The sequence below is a fragment of the Typopeltis vanoorti genome, chromosome 18 (assembly GCF_054136105.1).
Source record: "Typopeltis vanoorti isolate ZY-2024b chromosome 18, IOZ_Tvanoo_1.0, whole genome shotgun sequence".
Taxonomy (NCBI): Eukaryota; Metazoa; Arthropoda; class Arachnida; order Uropygi; family Thelyphonidae; genus Typopeltis; species Typopeltis vanoorti.
The window spans coordinates 2,382,485-2,396,561 of NC_143566.1; the positions used below are offsets into that span (position 1 = coordinate 2,382,485).

The window sequence follows — 14,077 nt, forward strand, 5'->3', positions numbered from 1 at the left end:
TCTTCATCATCACTTTTTTCTTTTTCATTGAGACAGATTCTCAAGGACAGCTTTTATTATTTCGTCATCATTAACATCCTTGTCAACCATCATCATCATCAAATTCCTGCCATGTACCCTCAAGGGGTGTACAGGATATGACAGTACTACATGAAAAAATTACATCATTACTAACTTCCTATCTACAATTTTCCTCCAAATCAGTCTGTTACTTGTCAAGACTCCAACATTATCAGATCTTATATTTCTATCGTCTAAGGCACTTTGTACCGTATTAATCTTGGTCTTCCTCTGGGTCGTTTTCCTGCCAACCTTGCAGAGAACACTTGTTTTGCTAATCTTTCCTCTCCCATTCTATTTAAGTGACCATACCACCTGAGATTAGCTCTGCTAACGCATTCCTGGATGCTGACAATGTCAAGTTCTTTCCTAATATCCTCATTTTTAATATGATATTGCCATTGATGCCATCTGTTCACGCTTCTAATCTTTCTCAGGTCTCTCATATCTGCGGTCTCTAGTCTTTGGTCAAGTGTTTTACTTCTGACCCAGCTCTCAGATCCATAAGTTAAAACTGGTTTGAACACTGTCTTGTATACAGCTAATTTAGTGTTCCGACTAATTTCTTTCTTATTCCATATGAATTTATTCAATTGACTTCCCACCATACCAGCTTTGCTGATTCTGTTGTCTATTTCTATATTTAATTTACCATCTTCAGTAAAAATCGTGCCTAAGTAGCTGAAATGTTATACTTGTTCCACAGGTTCTCCATTCACAACACAATTGACATTTTCAATGATTCTACCTATTTTCATTGTCTTTGTCTTTTTATTGCTGACCTTCATACCATATCTATTACAACAGCTATTCAATTTAGTCAGAGTATCTTGCAGACTTGTAGCGGATTTATTTAGAAGTATAACATCATCCGCATAAAGCAAAGAGCTGACATTAACATCTCCAATTTTGATATCAGGTTTAATACCACATTCCTTCATAATGTGATCCACATAGATAATGAATAACAGAGGGGATAATGTACATCCTTGTCTCACACCAGATTTAACATTAAACCATCTTCCAGTACTTCCTTCAATTCTAACTGCTGACTTACAACACAAATAAAGACTAAGTATTGCTTGATATAATGCCCCATTGACACCATATAACGGCAGCGTATTGAATAGCTTCTCTCTTGGCACCTTGTCATATGCCTTTTCCAAATCGACAAAACTTAAATACAGATCTTTGTTGTATTCCCATGCTTTCTCGATTATTTGTCGTAAAGTGAAGATCTGATCCTGACAGCCTCTATTTGGTCTGAATCCAGCTTGTTCTTCACCAAGCTTTTCTTCCACAATTCTTCTCAACCGTTTCTCAAGTATACTTGCATAGATCTTGCCAGGAACACTCAGTAGGGAAATACCTCTGTAATTCTCGCATTCAGTTTTATTTCCCTTTTTTTTTATATATGGGTACTATGAGAGCTCTACTCCAATCATCGGGAATTCGTCCCTCTGTCCAGGCTTTCTGAACTATGCAGTGCAGCCACTGTAACACTTTTATACCACCATACTTCAGCATTTCTGGTCGAATATCATCTACTCCTGCTGCCTTTCCACATTTCAAGCCTTTGATGGCTTTTTCTACTTCAAGTATGGATATGTATTCCTGACTGCATGCCTGGTCAGTGTGTTTTACCACTGTGCTGTCATCACTGCTTGTTTCATTTAGCAGTTTTTCAAAGTAATTACTCCATACTTCAAGGATATCTTTTTCTCCAGTTTTCATGTCACCTTTATCATCTCTAACTCCTTTTACAGCACTCTTTCCTCCATTCCTAAGCTTCTTCAACAACCTCCAGAATATCTTACCACTTTCTTGATATTTATTTTCTATATTCTTGCCGAAGTCCTCCCATGACTTTTGTTTAGCTAGTTTTACACACTGTTTAGCTTTCTTACATTTGTCTCTGTATTCTGTAAGAGTAAAAGCCAACTTATTTGACAGGAACTTTTGATATGCTTTCTTCTTTTCCTTCACTGCCTCTTTAACTTCCTGTGTCCACCAGGGAGTTCTGATTTTTTTATCCTTGCACACAACCTCACCTCATGCCTCTCTGGCAGAATCAATCAATGTTTTCTTCAGAGTTTGCCACTGAATCTCCAAGGTTTGATTCCTGTTCTAAAAGTCTTTCAATTTCTTTTCAATAATCTTTCTGTATTTTAGTCTACAGTTCACATCTGAGAGCTGCTCAACTTTTATTCGCTTCAAAACTTTCTTACATGTTATTCTTTTCAATATGAAATTCAATTTTATCCTGCTCAAGACTAAATAGTGATCACTTCTAATTTCAAATCCTCTGTACACTCTAGTGTCCTGCACCAGGGAGAAAACATCACTATCAACAATAACATAGTCAATGAGACTTTTCTTATTCCTAGCCTCTTCTCTCCATGTGAATTTGTGCACATTTTTATGTTGGAACATGGTGTTAGTAATAACCAGTCCATGTCCTGAGCAGAAATCCAACAGATATTTGCCATTATTATTAGCTTTGCTGTTTTCTCCAAATTTTCCCAAAATATTTTTGTATGTCTCACAATCATTTCCTACTCTGCTATTTAGATCCCCAACAAGGACCAACTTTTCCTTTTTCATTGTGTCAGTTGCTTTTTCTAAAGCCTCAAAAACTTCCTCCACTTCTACCTTAGTAGAGCCTTCTGTGGGACCATAGGCACAAATAAGTCTCATTGTCCAGTTCCCCATTCTCATATTTGCCCACATTACTCTACTTGAGACTGACTGCCATTCAAGAAGATTAGCCTCGTATTTTGTGTTGAATACTATGGCTACTCCTTCTTTTCCTTGATTATCATCCTTGTCAACCATCAATTTTTTAATATCTGCAAACAAAAAATCTTCAAAGCCTTCTCTGCCAACTGCATGTGCTAATCTGATGATATTGGGATATTCAGTTGCATGCAAAGGTACATGGTTTTTCTTTTTCACACATTCTGGCCAAGTAGCTTTTCAGCATGTATTTAAAGTTGATGGTTCCAATTCTGATAACCAACTTAGCAAGTTTGATGCAATCCAAATTAGAAAATTTGTTCCTCACATCAATAACTGTCAGTAAATTATCCTTATATAATTTATCCAAAATGTATTGGAATGTTCTTATGTAACAAGTTTTGAAGGTAGCGATCACACCTTGGTCTAGTGGTTGTATTAGATGGCAGAAAACAAAATTCCACATTCAAGCACATTGTCTATAATCAATAAAACTTTACAGTTCAGATTTTTTTCCATCAAGTAGTGTTTAACTTCTGAACAAAAAGTTGATGAACCATTCATTAATAATTTCTTTTGTAACCCAGCCTTTTTTTATTTGCCTTCCAGTGCACTAGTAATGTGTAAAATCCACACCTTTCATTGCCTGCGGTCATAGGGATCGATTAATGAGTAATGGTTTTAATATACGATCTCCTGAAGCATTGCTGCAAAATAAGAGTGAGACGATTCTTAGTTGCTTTAAAGCTACCAACACTTTTTTGTGATTTCGCTATATAAGTTCTACTTCGCATTTGTCTATATTTTGTAGCACCGAATGAAATATACTGCCATATATTTCTTTCTGAAATTAAGGCTATTGTCTTAATTTAGTGGCTTAAAAACAGTTTTTACAAGGTAATCAATTGCAAACAGTGGATTTATTTGAAATAGAACAAGCCACGTGATGTTCAATCGCCAATAGCAGTATGCTTTCACTGAAGAAAAGGTTGATCATAAAAGTGTAAAATAAACTGCATATATATATGTGTTTGTGTGTGTATATGTATAATTTATAATATCATACTAAACAGATCATCAGATAGATGTAGTGTCTAGTTGGTTTCTTAAGACCTTATGTCTTTATAAAATATCATTATTGATCTTAATGTTATCTATCCATCTTCAAGGCCCACCTTTCCTAATTGAGTTGTGGGGACAGCAGTTGCAAGAGGGACTTCCAATGATCACGATCTTCTGTCACCAAGCTCAGGGTTCTGGTGGGACTCCCAGACATGTCCACCCATGATTTTGGATATAGTCTATCCAGCAAGTCCTTGACCTTCTGCATGACCTCCCACCCTCTGGCTTGGCAAAGAGGGCCTGCTGGGAGCCTCTCTTGTGGCATTCTGACCAGAATGCCACAAGAGAGGCATTCTGGTCAGAATGCCTCTCTTGTCAAACTTGAGAGGAAATTGTCAAACAGCCTTACTAAATGGATATAATCCAATTATAACTCAAAAAATCATCTACCACTCTCCTATAAATCAACCCAGACAAGAAGCCCACAAGACTCCTATACCGTATATTAAAGACATCTCAGAATGTGTGGCAAAAATTATGAAAAAATATCAACTCATTGCTACCTATAAACCCATCAACCAAATTCACAACTTGCTACCTTCTCCAAAAGACAAAAACTCCCACCAGTGATGCTACCAGGCATATATAAAGTACCATATTTGTGTAACTTGTCTTACTATGGACAAATAGGATCTATAAATAAACATATCTCTGAATGTCAAAAACACATCTATCTTATCAAATCTTACAAATCTGGCCATGCACAACATCAAATTGAAATGCTAACCACAGGATCCAGTGGAATAATGCTAAGCTTCTACATAGATCTATATATAAACATGAATGTTTATACACCCTCTGTCCAAAATGAAACTGAGCTTTTCGAAAATAGAAGAAACTAGTGGCACCACCTGTTGTATCTTTTTGTTGTCAAAAGCGGCAACCTTCACTAGTGTTTCAACTGTTTATGACATTTGTTTCATTAGAAGCCTAGTTATAGTGCCAAGAGTGACAGTGTGTTTTGACGAATGGTCGGAAAATGAGTTTCAAACAGAGGGCTGCGATTGACTTGTGCTAAACTTGGTAAAAGTTTTACCGATGCTTATCCTGTACTCAAGTTTATGAGTGGGTTAAGCGATTTCAAAGTGGTTGGGAGACGCTTGAGGACGATGAAAAGCCAGGCCATCCAAAAACTGGACTGAGTGAAGTTAATCCAAAAAGTGCATGATTTCATTAAAGAAAATCCAAAATCGGCCGTGAGATTGATTGACGATGAATTGGGGATTCCAAAAGAACTGTGCACAACATTTTGACCGAGAGTTTGGGCCTTCGTAAATTGAATTCGTGATTTGTTCTCCACAAGTTGACCGATGACCAAAAAATTTATCGAATTGAACACTGCAAAGACTTCATTAAAACTGCACGAAGGACTCAAACTTCCTTGAAACAATCATTACTGGTGACAAACCTGATGTTTTGAGTATAAGCGCCAGAGTGCTGAGTGGAGACCACCAAGAAGAGGGGCATCCGAAAAAAAGTCTCTTGGAGAAGTCAAAAGTAAAGACAATGCTGATTTGTTTCTATGATTCCAAGGGCATTATCCACAAAGAATTCGTTCCTCCTGAACAAACGATCAATGGTGAGTTTTATCTCTAAGTTTTGAAGCAATTGATAGCGAGAATTCATCGCATGCGGCATGAATATAGTGATGCAGGCAGCTGGTCACGTTTGCACGATAAAGCACCATCTCATTGTTCGAACATTGTGAGACAGTTTTTGAGCAAAACCAAGTTTGTGTGTTGGATCACTCACCATATTCACCTGATTTAGCATCCTGTGACTTCTTTCGCTTCCCCTGACTTCATTTGCCGATGAAAGGAAAGCGATATGACACCATTGAAAACGTTCAAGCGGCAGTAACTACGACCCTCAACAGTATCTCAAAAACCAATATAAAAAACTCATTTAATGAATTAATTGACTGTGCCAAATGGTGTATCGAAGCTGAGGGAGATTATATTGATTGAAATAAATGATTTGAATAATTATAATTGGCCTGTGTTTTATTTTCTATCAAAAGTTTGGTTTCTTTTTTGAATAAGGGTGTATAAAGAAACTGCTGAACCCTTACTTAATAGATTTGACTTAGTCAGACTACTATCTCACTATTCGAAAAGTTTGGTAAATTGTTATCCTCGGTTGTATTAAATAAATTTAACTGATATATTTTAATTTAGTGCTAATTCCAGCCCATTAGTTTTAATCCATGAACACGTGACTATATATGGAGAGGATTCCAATTTTTAGCATGCACGCTGCTGTTTTTTAATTCAAATACTATTGTTGCCCGATAATTGTATTGATGATGTCTTATGATACATAAGATGAAATATTTACATAATAAAGTTATTTACTGTGGCATACATGTTATTCTATAGTTACAGTACTATTATGATAGTACTACACAAAAAAAGATACATCATTTCTAACTTCATATCACCAATTTTCCTCTAAATGAATCTGTTTTTTATGTGTGAAGACTCCAATATTACAGTTCTTATATATTTCTCTTTTAAGACACTTTTTTTCTGTATGAATCTACCTACATCTTGATCTTCCTCTGTATCTTTTTCCAGTTATCCTAGCAAAGAACACTTGTTTTGCTAACCTTTCCTCTCTCACTCTGTTAAAATAACCATGCCACTTGAGATTAGCTCTGCTAATGCATTCCTGAAAGCTAACAATCCCAAGTTCCATCTTAATATTCTCACTTTTTACATGATACTGCTGTAAAAATAATCATAATTTAAAATTATGAATATTTTTACAAATTGTTTATGTTAGTACATTATTAGGTTTGGTTTCACAACACATATTGTCGGTACTTGCAGTGTGCCTATTATTGATGTTATTTTGTCAAAATTAAATGTAAAGCATTTAAAAAATTGATGTACTTACTAGATTTTGATAGTTGTGTTACTTTCAGAAATTTTATTGTCATTTAAAATTATCAAGTGATTTGTTTTGAAAAGACATTCTCATTATGCTAACGGAAACAAATGTGTCGGCTGTTATACGTAACTTCTCGCTTCCAATTTACATGGAGTGTGCATGCTCGCAGAGGAGTTTGATGGGCGATTGACAGCTGATGGAGAGGGCATTCGGTATCAGAGAGTAATGAAAAAAAAAAAAACGAGAGGGCAAATGGAAGTTTAAGAACGCAGACTGGAGGAATTTTGTTTGTATGAAGTTTATTTGGTTTTATATGACAGTCGGAAGAATATTAATAGTAGATTCCGAAAAAGGAATAGTAAAATTGTGAGTTTTTAAACTGGAGGAGTTGAGGCTGTTAACAAGTAATTAGTAAATAAAAGAAGATATTGTAGTCGATGTTCTAAAGGAATGTTCGAGAAAACACTGATTGAAAAGTTTCATCTTTCATTTGTTATTTCTACTGGAAAGGGCGATGGAATTAGCTTAACTTAGATATGTTGTTTTTGAAGTAGTAGAAACTCCTCTTTCTCCCACACAAAAACTAGTAAACTGAACTGCAAGAGGTAAGAAGATTTATACTTCAGTGAGGAATAATATTGTATACTACATAAGGATAATAAGAAAGGATCCCATAAAAGAAGAAGAAATGTTTATATTTTCGGAAAAGACCCTAACAAAGAAACTGACTATAAACATTTTTGTTGTTGTGAAAACAAGATGTTTAGTCTGGTAGACATGATTAAGTATATGTTAAACAATCCAGTAATAGAATGAGTCAGAGAATGGGTAATTTTAATATTTTTGGATAAGAAAATCCAGTTTATAGTTATGTAATTTTATTTAAAGTGTATATATTGTTTTAAGTTTCACTAAATATATATATATATATATATATTTTTTTTTTTTTTTATTTTTATTTTTTTTTATTTGGTTTGACTCAGTGATTTTCCAGATTCTAAAAGAAACAGTTAAAAGTCATTGCACCAACTGGAATCGAACCCTTTTGTAAATAATGTTTTTTTTTATTCCGAGTGTTTATTATTATTTACACACGGGTTCAATTCCGATTGGTGCAATGACACAGTTTGTGCAATTGGTGCAATGACACTCAGTAGGGATATTGAATATATAAATCCCTCTGCTCGTTATGGAGATCTACTGCATTTGGGTCTATGGTGTTCAGATCCTCTCGTTGGATTGCCTATTTTGTAATAGGTGATATTGAATTGGCATACATTACTCTCTTATTGAAATATGGTTCGAGGGTACATTGTGATTAGTTGGTGAATTTAGCACTTTTGTAAAATTTGTGATTTTTATTTGTTTTATTGTGTTTTTTCCTTAGAAAATTAGTGTAGATATTCATGTTTAATAACATTTTTGTTAAGATATTGCAATATATTAAATATACTTTAAAATGTGGGCAAAATCTCACAAAAAACTTAAAATTAAGAAGAGCAATGAAGTCAAGAATAAGAAGGCTTGCCTGCTAATGAAGATATTGAAGAGGTTATTGAAATTGAATTAACCTCCAAAATAGCAAAGTTAAAGCAGATTATTAAAGAGACTTTGCGGAGGAATAACAGAAAAATTGAGTAGTATTTGAATGAACATAGGAAGGATAAGAAAATTAAGCAGCAAAATAAGAAACAAAGCACGAGATCAGATATGTTAGTAAGTAACAAAAGTCAGACAAGTAATGTTGATTGTAAAAAGAAGAATATTATTTGGTATGGTGACTGTATTATAAAACATGCTATTGATGAGCAGGTTATAACTTCAAGTTTTCCTAGAGCAAAAATTAAAAATAAAGCACATGCAATTGAAAAATAAAAATAAAAGAAATCAATAATTGTAGTAGGCACTAAGGAATTAACTAGCGATATGTTCAATATGAGAGAGGATATGAAGAGGGTTGTTGGAAGAAGTGAGAGTAAAGAGTGAGAAAGTGAAAATCTTAAGTATATTGCCTAGATATGATAAAAATGAGGACTGTAAAGGGATGTTTAGCAGTGGCTCTTGTTTTAACGATTTTGGTGGAGAGAGATATAATAGTGGCCAATTCAGCAGAGCCCCATCCATGCAAGTATCTGTAGAGGAGGCAGAAACTGAACATCTGTGAGAGGGTTTGATGTGGGTATGTGAGAGGAATCATTAATTAGCTAGATTGCCCTCTTCTGGATAGAATCGAGCAATAGAGAGAGGATTTTGGTGCTTCATCTCAAATATGGGAGCAATATTCCATGGCTGGGTGGATTTGGGTTTTGTATAGAGTTAGCAGCTGTGAAGATGTGAAGTAGTGTCTTGTACAAAAAAAGTACACCAAGTTTTTTGGCAGCTGTGGAAGCTATAGTTGAAACGTGGTTGTGCCAGAAAAGATGAGAGGTGCAGGTCGGTCCAAGTTTGAATATCTCAGCATTACTGAAGGTAAGGGGAAGGGACATAATTTCTTTCTTGTGAGAGTTTAGACAGGACTGAGTTTGGTGGCACTGAAGTTTACAAGGTTGTCCTTACCCCATTGCGATATAGCTAGGAAATCTGAGTTCAGATCACCAGTTATGGTAGATCTTGAGGATTATAATATTTGAGCACTACAAGCTTTGTCATATGAAAAGGAGGGTTGTAATAAATTTTGTTTAATCCTTTATCCAAGTGTAGGCAAACAAAGTTTGCGCCTGAAGTAGTTCAGGACTGAGGCAACTCGTAGCAAAGGTGGACCAAGCTCTCATCACTCCTTGTCTCGGTATCTCCCATAATGCTTTGCATTATGGGAGATACCGAGGCAGAAGTGGCTATGCATTAAGGGAAGGGCCATTACCCAGAATGGTTTCAACCTTTATTGAGGTCTTCTCAGTGGGAGGCAGACCCAGAAGTGGTGATACTAAGGCAGAATCAATGGAGAGGTCATATTTACTTATACTAGTTACCTAAAGGTGTATCATCTTATTATTAATTTACTCTGGATTTAGAGAAAGATGTTGGAAGTTTATTTTCCACTTGGTTAGACTATAATAAATTTAGTTTAATCCTTGACCCAAGTGTAGGCAAACAAAGTTTGCGCCTGAAGTAGTTCAGGGCTGAGGCAACTCGTAGCTTCTGCCTTAGTATTACCACTTCTGGATCTGCCTCCCACTGACGAGACCTCAATAAAGGTCGAAACTGGTCTGGGTAGTGGCCCTTCCCTTAATGCATAGCATTGTACATGTCTGCAAGGAGATGTGCTTTGCATTATGGGAGATACTGAGACAAGGAGTGATGAGAGCTTGATCCACCTTTGCTATGAGTTGCCTCAGTCCTGAGGTATTTCAGGTGCAAACTTTGTTTGCCTACTCTTGAGTAAAGGATTAAATTAAATTTATTATACTCTGACCAAGTGGAAAATAAACTTCCAACAAAAGTAAAGGAGGAATGGAGTGGACTATTGCCTGAAAGCTATGGATAGGATTGGAACTGAGAGAGCAGGTCATTTATATACAAGAGAAAGTGTTTGGGTGAAAGAACAGTATCCTGGGGTGGTACTACATTGGTAGGGAAATCTGAGGAGAGTTAACTGTTCACCATAATACGTAGTGAGCTATCAGTGAGAAAGTTGGTGATCCAGTTGCAGAGTGAGGAAGGGGCCTACTTAACAAACTGCCATCCTATGGCAGTTTGTTAAGTAGGTTCCTGTGCCAATCGAATTCCTTTGAAATGTTGAGTGCAACTTGACATTTCTCAATTCCACGCTATGCTCATTCCCCGAGAATTTGCAGTTTACCAAAGATTCATAAGCAGAACATACCGCTCTGGCCGATAGTTGAAGTTATAAACAGCTCCAATTATCACCTAGCCAAGAATCTAGCGTCAGCACTCAAGGAGTTGGTAGGTAGGTCATTCCCCCTCCTATATTAAAAACATACAACACTTTGTAAACAAAATCAAAGACATCACACTGGAAAAAGATGATTTATTAGTCAGTTGTGACTTCTCTGCCCTCTTCACAAATGTCTCAATCAATGACACAATCCTTCTATTAGAGGACAAATTCCCTCCCAATATCGTAGTGCTCTTTGCACATGTACTGCATATGGCTATTTTGTGTGGCAAAACACTTTCTATCTACAAAAAGAAGGCACAGCCATGGGCTCATCATTATCCCCCCCCTCCCCCAATTGCTAACTTTTACATGGAATATTTTGAGCAACATGCTCTAGATTTCTCTCCTTTAAAACCCAAAGTCTGGCTTTTACATATGTTGACGATGTTTTTGCTGTCTGGCCTCATGGCCGCCAGACATTAGACACTTTGCTCAGCCACATAAACAAACAACACAAACGCATACAATCCACAATTGAGATTGAAAAGCAGAACACGCTTCCGTTTCTAGATACACTTGTCACATGTCTTCCTTCTGGCAGTCTTTCCTTCATTGTTTACTGGAAACCTACACATACTGGCCAATATATACACATAAACTCCTGCCACCACCCAACACAAAAACTAGGTGTCATTAATACACTAAAAAAAACCAGGACTTTGAAGATTTGCTCCAATGAACAAGCACTTAAAAATTAATTAAAAGTTATCAGCAATACCTTCCTAAAAATAGCTACAGCTAAAATACTATCAATAAAATTCTTCACGAGACCTCACTTGCAGTTTAGCATACTTCTACATGTATAAAAAGGTAAAGAATGAGATGCATGTTTGAAATACATTAGAATGATATAACTTATCATAACTTATTATAATGAAATAAAAATATTAATTTGTTGAACAATTTTATAACTTAGCCTGGTGTTAATATATTCATTTCATTTTCGTCTGTTACAGGCTGTTTGGGCTGGTTGGGGTCATGCTTCAGAAAATCCTAAACTTCCAGAATTGCTTCAGAAAAATGGCATCGCTTTCATGGGTAAGTTTTGGAATTATTAAGTTTTAGTATTATTCATTTTAAGAATAGAATACAGCAGTGCTTTTTTTCTGGAAATGGTGCTGGTACTCACCATGAAGATGTTATTACAGCAACTTCCACACTTTTAACATATCCTCCAATATTCCCTCGTCATCTCTAGATCGCTTCTAGCTTTTGGTATCAACTGCAGAATGACAACCTCGGAGCAGCCATGAGTCCACATATTTGCTAGGGTTGAACTGAGTGAGAGGAGGTCCTACTATCCTGATGAACATCAGTGCAGAAGCTGTCCGTACCAGCAGAGATGACCTAGATGAAATTACTGTAAGATTCATCTGGAGGTGTGCAGCAGCTAGGTTCTCATTCCCGCACCCTGTTAGTACCCATTAGGGGAAACTAAAGCTGCTATCAACCAAACGCAAGTGATCAAACTAAAATATCACAAATTTCTGTCCTAAAGGATCCTACCTGGGGCCAGGCCTAAAAATAATATGTAATATTGAAGGTTTCTCCAGTGTCAAGCAAGGATGTCGTTGCAAATATTTGCAGAGATAATGACTGTGATGTACTCTGCCTGCAAGAGACTCGCAGAGGAGAAGGTGCTGCAAGTCCTTACATACCTGGCATGAAACTCATCAAAGAAATACACCATGATAAATATGGTAGTGCAATATTTACAAAAGCGAATTTGATCCCATCATCCATTGACTCATCGAACAACAGAAACATTGAGATTATCACAATCGCATTTAAAAATATCTCAATCACCTCAGTCTATAAACCACCATAAGAAGCTTTTTCCTTCCTTGACATCCTCCTCAGTAATAATGCATACATGACTAATGTTGTATTAGGTGACTTTACAATTAGGTATTAGGTGACTTTTTCAACAAGTTCTCCATCTTCGTTACACAAAGTCTAACGAACATGGAGAACTTGTTGAAAAATGGGCTGGAAACCTTTCTCTAAACCTGATACATAATCCAAAACTCCCTGCATCTTTCAACAGTGGCAAATGGAAGCGAGGCTATAACCTTGACCTCATATTTGTTAGCTCAAAAATATCCAACATTTGTGTTAAAAAGGTTTTAAATCCGATTCCACATACTCAACATAGACCTATAATGGTTCAGTTCAACCCAGCAGTTATGCCTAACACATTTCCTTACAGATGCTGATTTAATTTCCAAAAAGCTAATTGGAAGGGTTTCATGGAAGATCTCGACCGCTCCATAGAACAAGTCCCTCCAAACCCCTCAAGAATATCCTGAATTCATAAAAATACTGAGGAAAATCTCCACCAAACACATCCCCTAAGGATGCAGCACAAACTACATTCCAGGCCTTTCCAGTGACATACAAGCCCAGTATGCTGATTACTTACAACTTTACAACACCAACCCCTTCTCAGAAGAGACTATCCAAGCAGGAGAAAAATTATGCTCCAAGATGGCAGAGGAAAGGCATTCCTCATGGAAAAAAGAAATAGAAGCCCTTGATATCACCCATAGTAGCAGAAAGGCATAGAACTTTATCAACAGAATTAGGAAGGATTTCACCACGCCATATGAGCATTCGCAGGTAACAGCTAATAAAATTGCTCACAGCTGCTGCTGAATGGAAAATTCACTAAAAAGCACACAAAAAATAAGATACTTTGAACCCCAAGTGAGGAGCAAGATATGATTAACTCATATTTCACCATCACTGAACTCAATGCTGCCATAAACCTATTAAAACCTAGAAAATCTGCAGGCCTTGATGATGTCTGTAATGAACAGATTAAACATTTTGGAACCAGGACTAAAGAGTGGTTATTAAACCTATACAACACTTGCCTCAAAACCCTAAGGATACCAACTATCTGGAGGCATGCCAAAGTGGTGGCCTTTCTGAAACCAGGGGAAAACCCCAACTGAAGCAAAAAATTACAGACCTATATCACTACTAGCAACCTCTTTAAACTTTATGAACGATTAATTTTGAATAGGCTACAACCCCTAATCGAGCCCCATCTTATTGCTGAGCAGGCTGGCTTTAGACCAGTCAAATCCTGCACATCACAAATTCTCAACCTCACTCAATATATAGAAAATGGTTATGAGCAAAAACTAGTCACATAAGCAGTCTTTGTAGACCTAACTGTAGCATATGATACCATAAACTCAGAAATAAAATATACAGAATAACTAGAAACTATCGCCTTGTCCTCCTGATCCAATCACTCTTGGAAAACAGATGCTTTGATGTAGACCTGGGAGGTAGGAAGAGCTGCTGGCACCTCTAAATAATGGCCATCCCCAGGGAAGTGTGTTATCACCATTACTTTTC

At 36.5% G+C, this 14,077-nt stretch overlaps 1 protein-coding gene across 1 annotated transcript in view; it reads left to right on the forward strand.

The window, feature by feature from the left end:
* The window catches only part of ACC (acetyl-CoA carboxylase), a 1,393,224-nt gene that overhangs the window by 81,746 nt on the left and 1,297,401 nt on the right, over positions 1 to 14,077 (forward strand). The window contains exon 7 of the mRNA XM_090408519.1: positions 11,665 to 11,746. Coding sequence (XP_090264645.1) covers positions 11,665 to 11,746 — 82 coding nt within the window. The remainder of the gene's footprint in view (positions 1 to 11,664; positions 11,747 to 14,077) is intronic.